The sequence below is a fragment of the Protopterus annectens genome, chromosome 12.part0 (assembly GCF_019279795.1).
Source record: "Protopterus annectens isolate FY-2018-M chromosome 12.part0, PAN1.0, whole genome shotgun sequence".
Lineage (NCBI taxonomy): Eukaryota > Metazoa > Chordata > Ceratodontiformes > Protopteridae > Protopterus > Protopterus annectens.
Window position 1 is genome coordinate 87,326,652 of NC_056746.1, and position 18,513 is coordinate 87,345,164.

Genomic DNA, 18,513 nt, shown 5'->3' on the forward strand with positions numbered 1-18,513 from the left:
CAGAAGCTCTTAAATGCACCAGGCCTAGCTAAATTGCTGTCGGTTCCGACCCAGGCGTTGACGCAAGAATTGACTGCTCCTCTTCCGAGCCATGTCGTTTTTTCGGAGCAGATTGAGACCGACCTGGTGGTTGTAGAACCCTTGGAGTTGACACCTGTTCCAGTGTCATCAGCTCCATCTACTCGGATGTCCTCGGCGCCAGCTGGGGACTCTAGGAGCTGACACACTCTGGTCGGGTCCAGGGAGGATAGTTGCACTGAGCTGTTGGTGCTGACTCTTCCTCTCGTGTCCTCGGCATGGGTGAGCTCAGCTCTTACAGCAGGCTCGGAGCCCACGACATCGGTGTGGGAGGGGATCACTATTCCTTCGGGTCCGTCAACTCCTTCTCATCGGAGCCATGATGCCTTCGAAGCCATGAGGCAAGTATGGTCTCCTAAGAATTTCTCATTGCCAGGTTTGGCCTTCTCCCCCTAAAGTACCTGTGTCTGCTTCTGCTTCCATTGGCCACCCTAAGCATAGAGACCCAGAGGCCCAGGTAGCCCCACTGGGCGCCCTCTGCTCTTCTGAGACTTCCCCAGAGGCTCCCACTGAGGAAGTTCCCAGAAAGAGAGTGTGCAAGAGGAGGCACTTGGACTCCCCACAGGAGTCATTGACATCTGACACTGACTTGGATGAGTCAGAAGGGTCCCCTCGATCCCCCTCTGAGGACATCTCCTTTGCGGAGATCCTTGAGATCCTTAGGCAGAGGGGTGATTGGCAGTCCAAAAACCCTACTGAGGATAAGTCGGTTCTCCTGAATGTTTTTGGGTCTCAACCTTCCACCTCCTGGGTGTCTCCACCCTACAATGAGCTTATGCAACTGGTCTCTCGTAAGGGCATGGGAGTCTCTGGAGTCCATGGAGCCTGTCCCTTGGAGGCCGAATAAGTTTATCTCTGCCCCAGCGGATAAAACCTTCTTGTCTAAGGGAATCCCTGTTGATGCCATGGTGGTGGCGGCAGCCACCAAGAAGGAATTGTTTGAAACTTCAGCTTCTATCCATCCTCCTAACAGAGATTCTAGGATCATGGATAGATATGGGAAACGTATGTTCAGTTCAGCGACTTTCACTCTTCGATCACTGAACTATCTAATTCATTTCACCAGACTGCAAAGAGATCTCCTTAAGGAGTTGGGAGATGCTCTTCAGGGTGCTATAGCTGCAGCTGTCTCTGACAAAGTTTCTGCCCAGCTTGCTACCCTTAATTCTACCATGAACTCGTCCATGCATCTCATATATGCAGCAGATGGTTCAAGTAGGGCTGCAGGATCAGGGATTGCTCTTCATAGGCATGCCTGGATGCGTCTCTGTTCCTTTGTGGAGCCCTTCAAGTCTTCATTCGTAAATACCCCGTTTGATGGCTCATCCTTGTTTGGGCGTAAGGTAAAGGAAACATTGACCAGGTGTGAACAAGAGGGAAAGACTGTCTGCCGTCAGAGTCCGTGTTTCTACCCCTACTCGGCCTTACCCCAAAGGGGAGGAAAGATGTGGTTCCGTAAAGCCCAAGGAGCCTTTCAGGACACATGTGGAGAACCCTCCTCCAGGGACAAAGGAGGAGGTAATAATGGAAGACGCCGCCCTCGTGGCAGAGGGGGTCCACAACACCAGGGTGGCAGAGATTCTTTCTCTGGTCAGCCCTACCAGCACTCCTGAGAGGAGGACCGACTGTTCTGCTCAGGAGGCGGTCGGGGGGGGGGGTCACTTATCTTTGTACCCAGAAGCCTGGCTAGATATTACAAATGACAGATGGGTACAAAGCATCATTTCCAGAGGGTATTTCATACCGTTATCCACTCCACCTATTTCCATCAAGAGAATCTGGGACGTTCCACCCAGTTACAGGGAACAAGCAACCACAGAGGTCCTCAAGTTGCTAGAAAAAAAGAGTTATCCGGCCAGTCCCAGCAGACCAAACAGGATTCGGAAGTTACTCAAGATTCTTTTTGGTTCCAAAGAAAACAGGGGACTGGAGACCCATTTTGGACCTCAGCAGACTGTACCAATTTGTAAAAAAAAGAGAAGTTTCGGGTGGTCACGCTTCAGTCCATACTTCCCTTTTTAGGGAAGGACAATTGGATTGATCTCAAGGATGCATACTACTATATAAAGATGGCCAGACCATCCAGAGATCATCTGCACTTCTGGCTGGGAGCCAGTCACTACCAGTTTTGAGCCCTGACGTTTGGTCTCACTACAGCCCCCAGAGTGTTTACCAAATGTATGGCATTGGTCACGGCTCACCTGATGCGTCTAGGATACCAAGTTTTTCCGTACCTAGACAATTGGCTCTTTACCTCCACCACCAGGCATCAACTAATTCAGGCAACAGAATCCACTGTGACACTCTGCAACCACTTAGGCATTACGGTCAACTTCAAAAAGTCTGCCTTGTTGCCATCGCAGCATATCATCATTATAGGGGCAGAGTTAGACACTTCAACCACCACTCTATGTCTTCCACTTGAAAGGGTATCAATTCTTTGCCAACACATCACTTCATTGGTGTCAAAGAACAGAACTCCAGCCATAGAGGTCTTGAAAGTACTAGGTTTGATGGAGGCAGCAATATTAGCCATTCCATTGGCGAGGATGCATGTGCGGATTCTTCAATGGCTCCTTTTCACTCAATGGTCTTACCAGGAATTGCCAATGAACCATATGATTCTGATTACAAACTCTTACAAGAGGGATCTTCAGTGGTGGTTGACGTCTCTACATGTCACAATTGGATGCCTCTTTATACTCCCCCCTCCAGTAGCCACTGTGACCACAGATGCTTCCCTGATAGGGTGGGGGGGGGGGATTTTCAGGGAAAGACTACCCAAGGCACATTGATGGATCAAGAGTCACATTTGCATATCAATGTTCTAGAGATGAGAGCGGTACTTCTGGCATTGCAGTACTTTTAAGACTCTCTTCCTCTAAGGACAATTGCCATACAAACAGACAACATGTCATTGGTCTGGTATTTGAACAAACAGGGCAGAACCAAATCTTACCCCCTTTGCCGAGAAGCCCTCAGAGTTTGACAGTGGGCTGTGTCATCCCAGCACTTTCTGTTGGCAACGCACATCCCAGGGAGATCCAACGTGTTCGCAGACAAGCTGAGCAAGGCAATTTTGTTACCACATGAGTGGTCCCTCAAACAGGAGATTGTGGACAGGATTTTCCACAGATGGGGCCAGCCTTGCTGCGATCTTTTTGCCAGCCACATCAACACCAAATGCCAAAGTTACTTTGCCCTGATACCCCCTCCGGGAGAACCCCCAAGGGATGCACTCATACATAATTGGCCCCTGGGTCTCCTCTATGCATTTCCCCCAATTCCGCTGATACCCAGATTTTTACAGAAAGCAAAGTCGCTGGGAAGGGACCCGTCATTCTTATAGCCCCTCATTAGCCTCGGCAGATTTGGTTTCCATTTCTTTACCATCATCTCTTGGAGGATCCATGGATCCTGGACCCAGTTCCAGACCTTCTGACAACACCAGTCAGGGGACCTCCATCCTTCCTTGCAGTCACTGAAGCTAACTGCTTGGCTGCTCCAGTTCCCCATATAGTCAGACTTCATAATCTTTCATATGACACAAGTCAAATTTTGTTGGCCTCCCACAAACCTTCCACCAGAAAATTATATCGTAGTAAGTGGAAGAGATTTTCCATTTGGGCTTCTAACAAGAACCTTGATCTTTACAAAGCTCCATTGTCATCCATACTAGAATTTTTGACTGTGATGTTTCACGGAGCAGCAGCAACTGCGACCATTAGGGTCCAGTTAGCAGCTATATCTAATTTTCATCTAGGTATTGATGGACTAAATATTATGCAACACCTGTTATCCAAGGCCTTCCTCAAAGGTACCTTTCACATGAGGCCTCCAGTGAAGACTCCTTATTCTCCCTGGAGCTTGAATTTCATGCTATCCCGTATTATTCTTCCTCCATTTGAAACAGCGTCATCTAATGAGCTCAAGTTTCTGTCTTGGAAAACTATTTTTCTATTAACCATTACCTCTGCCCGCAGGTTGTCAGAGCTTCAGGAATTATCTATCAAGCCCCCTATATGAGTTTTCGTCCAGACAGAGTATCCCTTAGGACTAATCCTTCCTTTTTGCCTAAAGCATGCTCTGAGACAAACATCAATCAAGTTATTGAGTTGCCCGTTTTTTTCCCTAACCATACCAACAAATTAGAATACATGCTGCACAAACTTGATGTTCACAGACAGCTTAGATATTATCTGGACAGAACAAAAGACTTCAGAAAGTCAGACCAGCTTTTTGTTTCATTCTCTGAAGCCAGAAAAGGTAGACCAGTGGCTAAAACAACCCTTTCTAAGTGGCTTTCAGATTTTATCACGTACAATTACTCATCTGCTAATAGGTCTTTGTTGCATAAAGTGAAGGCGCATTCAACCAGTGCAGTCTCTACTTCTTTGGCTTTTCAAGCCAAGTTACCCCTTGATAATATCTGTGCTGCAGCCACTTGGTCTAAGCCTCACACTTTTATCACTCATTACAAAGTGGACAAGGCCTCCAGGGACAGGGCTTCCTTTGCTTCTGCGGTCCAGAAAAATGTACTCCCGTGAGCCACCCAGGTTTTAGGGTGCTAGGGACGCTACCCATCAGTGATGAATGAACGGTGAAGTTGAACAGCTTCACATGAAGTTATGTACTCACCATAACATTCCATGTGAGTTGTTCTATCTCGCCTTTATTCTCACGTCCCTCCCTCCTTCCCCCACCTGGCTAACAGTTGACCTGGAGACTGACTCCATCTTGGTTATTCAATGTTCTTCCTGTCTGGGGAGATTAGTCCTCTTTCTAGGGTATGGTACTCGCAGCAAACAAGATCTGAGGTAATTCCAGCAGTGCATCTTGGGATAAGGGGCTTGGTCTCGAGCTACTGGTAATCTTTGAGCTTTGCTAAACGGCCGTGTCGGAGCCGAGGATCGGCTCCTAACCCATCAGTGATAAATGAAGGCGAGATGGAACAACTCACATGGAACGTTATGGTGAGTACAACTTCTTTTCTGCTTCCCTGTGGATCATCATTGTATTAGTAATGCGGTAAAATATTTCCCTCCCCTCCATAAAATCACATTGATCCTTATCTATCAGTTTTGGCAACACCTTTGTCATTTTTCAGCCATTATAGATATAAACACTTTATAATCATGGTTTTAAATTGAAATGGGCCTACATGAAGCTGGATTTGATGAGTCCTTACCGTCTTTATTTATATCCACCACAGCTTTTTACCAGGATGTTGGTGCTTCCCCTCCTTTTAACATACTGTTAAATAAAATCTTTCAAATCTTTATCATTGCCTTCCCTTCTTGCTTTGCGTCTATTCCTGGAAACGTTCTTGCAGATTGGTTGTACATTACCATTTTTATTTCATCTCCTCCTGCCTTAACTATTAATTGTAGATCCTCATCTACCTGTAACCTTGGTGTATTTGTCTTCCATAAATATTTCCATTTGTGCTTTTTTCTTGTTTTCCCCACTTATGTACTTTATACAAGTTTTCATAAGAATTCTTAAATATCTCTAATAACTCTGCAGGATCTCTGGTTATTTTTCTTGTTATTGGCTCCCTATGTTTGGCAACAATCCTTTCGACTGTTTGTTGCCTAAGATGTTGTGCCAAATGTTTTTGTGCTCCAGAGTTATCAAAAACAACTGCTCAATAGAAATCTTTCTAAACTTGTGCATATTATCCAGGTACTCCCTTAATTTCTCTTTAGCACTCTACAATTGTTCATCCTCTTGTTCTGTGAGATTCCTCTTATTTTGTAATACTTTAACTTTTCTCAGCTGCTCTAAATAATTCTTATTACTTATTAATCAGATTGCCTTTTTCTTTTATTTCTACCCTTTTTTTAAACACCACTTTCATTTTATCCCACTCATTAGCTATAACTTCTGGAGCACTTTATATCTTTCCTAATAGCTACCAAATAATTTCCACTGCCCATTCCTTAAATTCCTCTCTCTTTATCAGGTAGGTGGGGAAGCACCAGTGTCTCATCTTTACTTCATTACCCTGCATTTTTATCTTAGCAATTATTGGCACGTGATGTAGAATAGTTACTCCATATATGTCAGTGTTCTCAATTAAATGCACTTGTTCCTGTGAAATATAATCTCTGTCTAGTCTAGACCAGTTATTGTGCCTTGAGGTATAATATGTAAATTCTTTCCCAGTTCCTACTAATGAATTCACATTTTCCATACCAAATAATTTCATAAATTTCTTCAGAAATCTGCCCTGTTTTGTTATATTTTTCCTTCCTAAGCCCCACAAATACATCTTCATTGTTTCAAATCAAATACCATTCCCCACCTATAATTATAGTCCATGCTGAAAGCTGTTTATTTCTCCCAAAAGCTCTGCAATAGCAGTTTTTAGGTGGCATTTAATTACATACCAGAGTAATCGTCAACCGTTGCTAGTACTCCCATACTATCACAAATCTGGCATTACCATCCTTTTTCCTCTTCTGTCACAACTGGTTCTTCTTTGGAAATTAGTATAAGTACTCCCCTTTTCCTTTGTCCCTGATATTCTGCTGAACAGCCATCCTGAAACCCTTCCTTTATCAAATTCACATGAACAGTTATTTCCAAGTGTGTTTACTGTAGCATTACTATTTGCACTGTGCATTTCTCAATAAAATTAAATATTCTTTCCTTTGTGTCTATACCTGTGTGACTGTTCACATTCCAAGATAGTATGGAAAGTGTCACCATTATGATAATAAATCATTCTTCCCACCAATTGTATAGGACATCATTTTAAATGTCTGTTTTCAGCTTTTGTTATACATGTCAGGTTAATCATTTATACATTTTTCTTTTCACCAACATTAGAACTTGTCACATTTTTCAAGAATGTTTTACTTTAATGGATACCCTCAAAAACACACCCCAGAACATGTTAACTTAATCCAAACACACAAAACTATGTACATCTTCAAATAGTTTACCCCCCCAAATAGGAACAAATGTCCCAAACAGACCACTGCAAACACATACCTTAATTAACCTAAAGTTGAGATTATCCATGCTAAAACACATTCTGTTACCTGTGCTTCTATTTCTACTAATTGATGTCTGTTCTTTTTAATCTTTGTTACCCTCCCAGATGTGAAAAACAACTTGCATGGTTTCAGAAAACGTTAACTTTGTGGTTTGGGAGAATTGACTACTATTATCTTGAGTAGCCCTCTGTTTTTTTTTTTTATTCCCAAGGTTTGGTCAAAAATGGTGACTTGTATTTAATGCACACTATGTATTAGCAGCCTAGCTAACTGTATTATTGAAAGACAAACTGTCACATTATGCAACAGGCAGCTTAATAAGAAAAATAAATACCATTCAGTAGTTCCATTCTTTAACTTGTTTGAGTTGCCCATTTTACTTATTTTGTTAACAATTTCGTCTATCACATACCAATTTCTTGGTTAAAGAAATCATTATCTAACTTTTTTTTTTAAATGAAAAGCTTATTAAATTAAAGATAAAAGCTTATAAATTAAAGATAATTTGAGTTGCAATCTGGAGAAGAGAAATATTGAGACACTTGCTCATAGTCCTACAGAGTGCTAACAGAACCTGTGGAATTTAAATACAGGTTGGAGCCTGGCACATTCAGATGCTGGTCCTCTGTGACTTTTGCCACCACAACTTTATTGGAATATGTAGGGTACATATGAAATCATCCATGTAAGCACACATCAAAATTTAGTGTATTATTCACAAAACATTGAGGCATCCATGCCTACCCATCAAACTTCTCAAAAATGTCTTTGCAGGAGGTGCAAGATCCATTCCATCCCTAACACCTTTTCCAGATCTCTAAATGTACTATCTCTGAGAGTGTGCAACAGTGAGGATCAGAACAAACTTTATCAACCCAACTGTTTAGTCTCACTAAAATCCACACTGATGTAATTTTTCCAGTTAAATACACACACAACACAGTAAGACAAAATACTTTTTATAAAATTCTCACAGTCCCTTTGTTACTGAGTCCCAATGGAATCATGTTAGCTTCCCTGGCTGGAGGCCTTTCAAGGTAACTCTGTAGACATCTTGCTGCAGTTAGGGTAGGCTAAAGGCAGGCAGCAACAGCTGCTCTAATCATAAGCCTGATTTAAGATGGCAGGATAATAAGCTGTGTTGCAAGAGCAAGTCTTACTGTTAGGCTTTCAAAGGTTTGTTTTCTGTAATGTTGGTTAGAATCATTCTGGGTTCAGCACACTATAAATATCCGAGAAGGTGAATCACGGACAGAACATAGGCAGAATAGTATGTTTTTCTTCAAAGCAGGTACTTTTTTATGATGGCAGCACATTCTTAGGTGACACACTTAAGAGTTGTAGTACTCTCATGAGAGTTTTCCCCCCATTTCAGTATCTAGTAAAGGAGGCCATACCAAAAGTGCAGACTGTACCAGAAAGATGTCACTTCCTTTTCATCTCAGAGATGCAGGTAGCGGGATTGTGAGCATGCCTTCTGTGCTGCAGCGTGGTGGTGTTGAACCAGTGATCTCATCCTACTCTGTGATGATGTCATTCTACTCTGTGATGATGTCATTCTACTCAGTACTGCAAAGGTACTTTGCAGTCAGTGATATGGAGAAGGATAAGGCAGTGCTGTAACTGACGCATTATCCCTTCTCTCTTTACCATCTGGTCTCTTCTCTTTGCAACATTTCAGCACCTTGGTTTCATGCGATGCGCTCTGTGTCTATGGTTTTACTCCCACTCCCTCGTTCTCATCTTGCCAACAACCATTTTAGTCTTGGTCATATATTAAGGTAGATATTTATATGAAACACTTTTATAGATTTAAAAACAAATTAAAGGAAAGCCCACACTTTTTCGTCATACTCTTCAGTACAGGTATGACTTTTTTTTAATGATATATGCACAGTTGCCATAACGTGCATCCCTGTCTTTTGATATTCTTGGTTTCCAAACAAGTAAACCATTTTCCTGATACAGCAACATTATTTTAATAAAAAGGATTTGCAGAAAAGCAGCTGAAGTGATTTATTTGAGTACAAAATTAGCCTTTCTCCTAGCTGTGCATTTTTACTGTGAGAAATACAGATTGATTTATATAGCCTACAGCAAGTCTTGTTCATGGGTCTCCAAAGACAGTTTAGCGAATTCCAGCTACTGAGAATTACAGCTAAAAGTACTGAATGCTGAGAGGATCCCACATGGATACCCCTCTGCAATTATCTTAAATAGTTAAGTTGAGACCTTTAACAAAGCTTGTTAAAGCTGTTCCAGAGAGGGTGTCAAGTGAGCCTAAGCTGATAGCCCTGGGGAAAATTCCATCCTAGAATGAAATTAACTGGAGAGCACTTGAATCTGTATGCCTCTGAAACATAGACCTTTACAGACTTCAGTAGCTTTTATGCCCAACAAGCTTCCATCACACATCAAGCTTTTGCTAGCATTGTTTAGTAACATTTCAGCAAAAATAAGAAGACTTAAGGACATCAACATAAAATTTGCCGAAAGGCACCAATTTCTATATCAGTCTATTCTTCTGATAATCACTGTTCAACATCCCTTCCTACGAATGCTGTACTACTTGGAGATATATTTATTACCGGTCTCTGCAGAGTTCACTGCATTAGGCAGAATGTCAGCACTGCCTAGGTTCCCTGTGGAGTAAAACCTACAGTATTGTTCATCAAAATATTACTTTTATTACAGGGCAAAAATAGCCTCTGCTCCTCACAAGATTAATATTCTTTCAGTGCACTATACATACCTGTGAGGCATTACAGTGAATCCTACAGTAACTCTGACGGCTAAAACAAAAAACTTAGTTTATAGATAAATATATCTTTTGTTAGGTAAAACACAATTTGTTCTTTTTTGTCTGGTTACTATGTCATACCATTGCATATAAATCCCATTTCTTGGCATTCTGATGGCAGTTAAGCACACTGCATTTTGTTGTTTTGGGGAACCTCATCCCCCCTTCACATATGAAGCTATGAAGCTCCCCTAGTTCCTGGAGAGTGGGATCCCAGGAATCCTATGCATGTTCCCAGCTGCTAGTTGGCTGCAGATTATCAAGCTTTTATTGTCGTTCTGCTAGCCTGCCAGTTCAGTTTGCACACTGCCTAACAGCACTTTTCAGGATACAATATCAGACTTATTTTGGTAGTTAACTTTGAAATTTGTTGAACATCTAGTAAATGAATAAAAATGAGCCTGTCTGATAAGTGGCAGAAGAACAGACCTGCCAGTAAACAGTAGTGCTTTGATTGAACGTTTAAATTTCCTTTCTCAAGGTTGCATTAAATCTGTAATTAAGTGATGGCCTGTGATAGCGTAAAACATTTTAAAATATGACAGTAATGTGTCACGTGTTGTACGTTGTAATTACAGGAAAATGCCATCTGTACATTTCTTTTAATTCTGCATAGGTTGTTCATTGTTTTTTTCACGCCTAACTATCTTTCATGCAATAGCTAAAATCCAACACAAATAAAAAGCCACTGTGTAGTGGAAAGTGCTGTACTTCATGCTCTGCAGGAGATATCCTACCTATTTATTTTGCAAATTACTATGCTGCCTTCATCTAAAGTCTGATTAGTGGGCACCAAAACAAATGCTCGCTATGTTACATCTTTTTTATTTGAAAAAGAAATGGGAAATTTGATGTGTACTATAAAGATGCATCTTTTGCTAGTTATGTTGACCACTGATTGTTATATTTCTTGGCTGTTTGGCATCAAAATAACTGTATGATGCTTGGATATGATTAGCTTTTTTTTTTTCCTGTGCTAAGCAGTAGGATCCAAAATTAAAATAAAGGTTGAGATGGATTTCCCATTTAAAAGTAATTTTGCAGTAACATGAGTTATGCACACAACCACTGATCTCCGGTGTCCACTCTTATTAGCCACCTCAGAGTACTACAGTTTCATCACTTGGGGGAGCCCTAATAATCTATTGCAGACAGATGACACCCTGCTTGGTAACAGAGTTTTGCTAATGTGCTTGCACCTCAGATTTGCTTATGAGCTTACATTTGAGCTTTGCTTATGAGCTTGCATTTTTGCTTAGCTGCTGGTCTGATACAATATCATCTGTTTGTGCACAAAGAGGCACAACTGCAGCGCACTACCTTTTCCATGTGACTGTCATTTTATAACATCACTATGCTTTCTACAGCAACAACTTAACCAAATTATCTGTCCTGTTTTTTTCCCATGCAAAATGTCTTTTTTTCAGGCATTTGCTTGCTATCTTTACATTAATACAAGGCTGCCTCTTATTTAGTTAGCCTTGATCGTGCAACAGTTTCCAGTTCCTGAACTTTTCTCACACTGTGGGAATGTTAGATGCTGGAGAATAAGTCTATGTCCAAGGGATGGGTACCATTGGCACTTGTCATAGTATGGTCAAAGCAATTTCCATTTAGCACACATATACCCCAGTGGCTAAAGAGAGGGGTATGCTGTCACATGTCAGCATCCTGATTTGGATATATGCTGTATCTAGCTGGCCGAAATAGGTGGAGACTGAAATTCCATACAGCATGGCTTTAACAGCCACTGACCTGTATTCATCTCACTGCATTTTCTGAAATGAAGTTTTGATGTCAGTAAGGTGGTTACTGCCAAGACAATCTTAGAAGTTTACTTTTGTTGTGATGCTGCTTACTTTACTGGAGAGTAGAGGGGAGATGCTTTCATGTGCACCAAAACTGTCACCCTAGTATGTTCAGTGACTGTTAACCTGTTTTGTGCCATACCATTTCCCCACATTAATCTTATCCCAGTACTAGAGCAGTTAACATGTTGTTTGTAGTACAGCCATCTCTAGAATCCTGTCCTCCGCTTACAGGTTTTGGGGGTGCCTAGTTGTGATAAACAGGGGAAGTTGCTTTCTCTACCAGCACCATTATCCTTAATCTTTTCTAAACACTGGGGGGGGGGCATTATTGTTTTGTTTCTTTTGGAATCCTCCAACTCTAAGGGATTATGTCTAACTTGGGAGCCCAGTCCCTTATGCAGGACCCCCCCCCCCACCTTTGTTACCCACGAGTTCTTCTTACCTAGCCTGTGACATCACTAATGCTCACAAACATAGTAGCACAGCGACAGGCATAGTTATGCAGCTGCTACTGCAGCAAGCTGCTGTATTTAGGCAATAGTACTCTCGTGTCATTTACAGAAGATTAACCACCTTTCCAAGTTATACAGTGAAATGTTGCACTGCCTGTTTCTTGTTGCTACCAGGCATTTTGTTTTTCCTCTGTAGAACTGCATAGTTCCCATATGACTATAAAGGAATGCTGGTTTGCTTGGTGAGAATGTCACGTGGGACCAGTTTGAGCCAAATGGCTACATATGTGGATTGAGGGTAATGCCACTAATTAAAGGGTCAATACTTACCTTTTTGAGTTTGGGAAAGTGCACCTTAGCAAGAAGGAGTGACTTAAAGTTGTAAACATTTGAGTGCATTTACATTAAAAAAAAATACAGCATAACATTGCACTGCCAGAATTCAGAAAGGAAGGGTGTCCCAGAAACCAAGGAATAAGTTATTTTGCATAAGTAAGGAATGGGTGGGGCTGTCATTTAGGAACTGGTATTCCTTTACAATAATCCATACCAGGAAGTTAAATGTTGGGAACTGTATGATGGGGAGAGGGGAATATAAACAGCAAGACAGCAGTTGCATTCTGGTTCATAGTGTCTGTGACATGCCAGGCAAAATTCTCTAAATGCCTGAATTTCTGGTGTTGGTGAGCAGATATCTCCACATTAGGCTCTTTAAATATCTCATTATTAACTGAATCTGCAGGTCCATTGAGGGGCCTTGCATGTCATTAAACTGGTAGCAAGTAGAAGGCTTAGCTTTTGGTTTCTTCACATTTATTAGACTTTAGTATTAGTCTATGGTATGAGTCAGTTTTTGATCAAATGGTCTGTTCTGTGTGCTGCATTCTCTGACTAGAGGGTGGAAGCCTGTGCATGACTGTAACAGTAATTCATGAAGCCTTGCGGTCTCCATTTTGACTAACTACTCTCTGAATCTCTCCTGAATGTCTCAGTTACCAGTTAATATTTACAGTAATTCTTGCTATTGCTGCCATCAGATGGCCTTAGAGGCAAGAACACAGATGTGCCAGTCACTTGTTTACATTTGCAGGAAACGTTTGTTTGCTTGGTATGGTTCATAGGTAAATATACTAGGCTACCAATCTGCAGACGATTACAAGCCTAGCCAATAACAAGACATCAGAGTCAAACCTTGTCTGTGAGGTTAGATCTTAACCATTATGTCAACATTCCCCCATTAAAAAAACTCTACTAAAAAAAAATAATTATACCACCCCACATGGGATTCAAACCTGCAGTCTCTGGCTTAAGAAGCAAATGCTTTAAGAATTAGGCCACTGGGGACTAAGTGATATTCCACATGGGGAATCATATTCTTGGGGTAGTGGTTATACTTCAGAGGATGTTTTTATATAATATTACAACAGATGCTGTCAGGGGTGTGGGTTATTAATATTTTGATTAATTGATTGACATTTATTTACTGGGAGAGTCCAACTGAGCTTACAGTTCCATTTTCTGAGAAGGCCAGGGGATAAAAGATCCCTGTTACATAATTAAACAGCAATTGTCCGAGACGAAATCACAGAAAATATTTACAGTTTAAAATACTGGCAATAAAATAAATTAATACACACAGCATGGTCAGAAGAAGAAGAATAATATATACAATTAATAAAATTAACAAATGGAGACAGTATGTTAGGTATACACCACTGTGGGACGATTACTAATTGGAAGATTGTAAAATATAGAAATGAAAGCAAGTCTGAGAGGAATGAAGATTTAAGGAAAATAATACAAGTACTTTAGGTGGTGAGGGCTGAGCATGAAAGTATTATCAAGTACTTTAGATAGAGCTGAACATGAGAGTATTATCAAGTACTTTAGGTGGTGAGGGTTGAGCATGAGAATATTATCAAGTACTTTAGATAGTAAGAGCTGAGCATGAGAGTGTTATCAAGTACTTTAGGTGGTGAGAGCTAAGCATGAGAGTATTATCAAGTTCTTTAGGTGGTGAGGGCTGAGCATGAGAGTATTATCAAGTACTTTAGGTGGTGACAGCTGAGCATGAGAGTATTATCAAGTACTTTAGGTGGTGAGAGCTGAGCATGAGAGTATTATCAAGTACTTTAGGTGGTGAGGGCTGAGCATGAGAGTATTGTCAAGTACTTTAGGTGGTGAGAGCTGAGCATGAGAGTATTATCAAGTACTTTAGGTAGTAAGAGCTGAGCATGAGAGTATTTTTAAGTATTTTAGGTGGTGAGAGCTGAGCATGAGAGTATTATCAAGATGTGAAACGATGACTGTGGAAGAAAATCAGTTGCAGAGAGAAAGCAGAGAATAGTTAGAATAGTAGTGAGGGGTTGTGGTAGGAAAAGAACATGTAGGATAGTTACGATGGTTGTGGTGGACATATTAAATGGTAGTGATGGATGTGATGGACATAGTAAATGGTAGTGATGGATGTGATGGACATAGTAAATGGTAGACTAAGTGGGTGTGTATGGATGGACATAGTAGATGGTAGACTAAGTGAGGGGGCTTGGGAAAGTGAGACAGAAAGAAAGAAAAAGTAAATTGGGCTGAATAGGTGGGTTGAAGATATACTTGGTGAGATTTGTCCTTGTCTGTTAGTTTGGTCATGTGTAAATTCTGAATGACCAAGTGCTCTAACCAGGTGGGAGTAAATCACACTAATTTATTGTACCTTTTTAAAATTGTGCCATTGTTGGGTTGCAGAGAATATTGGATGATTATGTTTGCTCATATTTATGTACGGTAAAGTACACAGAATAAGTTTTGGCAATCACAACATCAGAAATAGAAATACACACTTTTGCAAGCAACTTTATATTATTAATGCTGCTTTGCTACAATGCTCAAAACAAAAAAGGTACCAGAGTTTACTGTAGTCGAGGAGTATAAAAGCACTTGATTTTTTCCATAGGTTCATGGGTGTGTACTAGACTAACGACCAATAGAACCCTTAAAATTGTAGCCATACAACCCAAATGTGACCCACAAATCTGGTTTATATTTGATTTATAGGGGTGATTTACTGATTACCTCTGTCCATTAGAGACATAGGTACAAGACCAGGGGTGAGTTTCCAATTACTCATTATATAAGTATAGTAAAAGACTAGTACCCACTACAGAACTGACATAGTGATCACCAGTCAAACACTTTCCACAAAGTCGGGTGGTGTTTTGTAGTGGTAGCAGTTTGTTTGCTGTTATCAAATCCACATGGCACTGTCACTATGCCAGAATCTATTACAAACAGAGCAAATCTTTCAGTGTTATTGGCTATTTGTTGATTTGTTTTAGAATTGCACTCACCTTATTTCTATCTTCAATATCTGTTTCTAAGCAGAAATTCCACTGGAAATGTGGACTTGTACATAACGGCTTTATGCTACTTTGATTCTTTACAAAAAAAAGATTTATTTTGTTCTCTCAGTAACTGGCCGTTACGTAGAAGTTTGTTCTGTAAAGTACGGCACCTTGATTTTGTCCTATATGGCTAAGTGTATTGCTTCCCGAATGGTCTGATCTGTGTGTGTGTGTGCGCGTCTGTGTACACTTGCATACTGGAGAGGATACTGTAGGATTTAATGATGCCTAAAATGTCGAGGAAGCAATGAAATCAATGGATCTGTTTGTTTTTTTCCACAATTTATTCACCCAGTGGTGTATAATACATTCTTCTTTCTGTTTTGCCGTTGTGGTTAGCAATCACTGCTTTGCTCAAGAAAATCACTTGCTCGATGAGGATGCGTAAATCCATACTCTGCTGACTTAGTTGGTGCAAAATATCTTATTAGTGTGAGCAGACATCTCTTAAAGATATCATGAAATTTTGAAAAATCTCATCCAGTTGTACTGCTTTTGAGTTTGGTCAAACTTCTACATTAGCAGACACATACCACTACTAAAGATGTTTCTAAAAGTTTAAAACAAGTACTTTAGTCTCATGTTCGGTCATAGTGGATACATATCAAAGACTGCCTGTAAACTCTATGGGGAACCATTACCTGCTTTAATTAGCCCATAGTACACATTTACTTTTAGTTTGTAAACCTTCAGTTATCCAGAGTTCATTCATTTCCCCGTTTCATTTTAAAGCAGATGCTAACACTCTTTACAGTGACATTAGAGCTCATTTAATGTATTACATCTATGCATATGTATGCATAAGGTTGTATTTGTAGCTGTAGGCCTTTAATGAAAGCATTTATTAGCAGTGCATAAGCATGCAGTTGATAATTTTTTTGTGTGTATATGTTTTACAGGGTACCAGATAGCATACCGCCAGACTTCAGACAATCCAAACAAGTTTACCACAGTGGAAGTGGGATCTACTGTCAGGCAGTTCATGGCAACAGAACTGACTCCAGAATCGACCTACATATTTAAAGTTTCAGCCAAAACCAGACAAGGCTGGGGAGAGCCAACTGAAGCTGTGGTGATAACCACAGAAAAGAGAGGTAATGTGCATTTGTACTAGTTTTAAGGTTCAGCATAACAAGTTTGTGCTTCCCAGTGAAAATGCACTTTTTTTGTTTGCTTTACATACCCCTTCTCTTGTGTCAGTGTATTTCCTCTTTACTGTAGCCATCCTGCCACAAGTCACCAGACTTTTTCAGGATTTGCCTTTAGTTTCTCTCTCTGTTGATGAGTGTTGAAAGGGTATCTAAGGTAGTGTGGAGTATTAGTCATTTACAAGACCGGATTTTCTGCTGCCTGTGCTTTGTGACTGCAGGTGTTCAACCACTTGCTGACAGCTAGGTGGCAGTAATGCTGCAAGATATGCATTTTGGTTACTGGTTAACTGTTGCAAGCTGCTGTATCTGTCCGAAATGAAATCAGCACTTTCATTTAGGTCTGGTTTTCAGAATATCACAACCAGGATATTGATGTATAGCACAAAAAGATTAAGCATCTCGGCATGAGTTCTGTTAAATGAATAATTACAAAGCAAGTTTAGTGCAGTACAGTTTTCCTCAAGGTTGACAGCCAAAACTGAAGTACCTGAAGAAGAACCCTCACTGGTGTGTAGAGAGCATAGAACTCGTCCATCCATCCATCCTCAACCCCTTTTTCTCATTTTTTGCACATGGGGTCACATTTACTTTTATTTATTTAACATTTGTTTACCACGAAAGTCTGACTTGGAACAAAGCCAGTTTTCAGCAGAGGCCCAGGGAGAAACTCCTGATACATGTCTTTGTAACGTGGGAGGAAACAGGAGCACCCAGAGAAAACCCACAGTAATGCAAGGAGGACATGCAGACTCCACACAGAAGACACTCCAGCCGAGAATCGAACTGGCAACCCTCATGCTGTGAGGCAACAACGCCACCACTGCACCATTGGTTATTATTCCCTTCCCAGTTATTCCTAATTTGGCTTTTCCTCTACATTGCAGAATTTGTTTAATGTCTTTTGTAACACATATCCTTTTAAAGGTTTACTCTAATATGACTGAGCTGCATTTGACTGAAATGAAGTGGTTGAAACCATTTGACTGAAAACCCATTTCAGTGAATCAGGTATGACAGAAATGTGTAAAAGTGTATATGATGGTATAATTTATGAGGATAGAAGAACCTTGAAGATTGTGTGGATCGGCAGTGGCCCTGTCATGTTGCACCCCAAATTTATAGATGTTTCTGTTTGTGCATCAACACTGATTAAGTGTGTATGGTGTTTTTTTTTTTCTTTTCTCTGTGGTTGTGCAACCATGGAGTTGTTTTTTTCTTTTTTAATTAAGGGGGGGTATGGGGGATCAGGGAATCTTGCCACCCTGCAAACACATTTTTATATCAGTTTTTTGCTGTGATTCAAGTGAAATTAGTTTCAATCAAATGGGGTTTCAGTCAAGTGCTTTTCAGTCATATATATGAAATATTCTGACTTTCATTCAAATGTAATTCGATCATTATAAAGTAAACCATTTTAAAGAAGCTGTAAATTGGTGGAATACAGATAATGTTTACTTAGCTTTTAGTAATAGTGTTGTGAGGTTCATATAGGGTGAGTCTAGTTTTCACCTCATTTCCACTGGAGTGGGGAGAGCTCTCATTCTTCATGCTTCACTATTTTCCTGCATATTTAGACATTAGCCTAGTCCAGTTCTTCAGGAATTCTATTGAATTTAGCACCATGAGTTTAAAAAAAAAAAAAAAAAAAAGCAATGCCTCCTGAGTCTCCCTACAGGTGCCTCCTGAGTCTCCCTACAGGTGCCTCCTGAGTCTCCCTACAGGTGCCTCCTGAGTCTCCCTACAGGTGCCACCTGAGTCTCCCTACAGGTGCCACCTGAGTCTCCCTACAGGTGCCTCCTGAGTCTCCCTACAGGTGCCT

The 18,513-nt window shown here is 40.7% G+C and overlaps 1 protein-coding gene across 1 annotated transcript in view; it reads left to right on the top strand.

The window, feature by feature from the left end:
• Positions 1-18,513, top strand: part of SDK1 (sidekick cell adhesion molecule 1) — a 2,805,673-nt gene that overhangs the window by 2,459,401 nt on the left and 327,759 nt on the right. Inside the window, exon 28 of the mRNA XM_044089098.1 lies at positions 16,443-16,637. Coding sequence (XP_043945033.1) covers positions 16,443-16,637 — 195 coding nt within the window. The remainder of the gene's footprint in view (positions 1-16,442; positions 16,638-18,513) is intronic.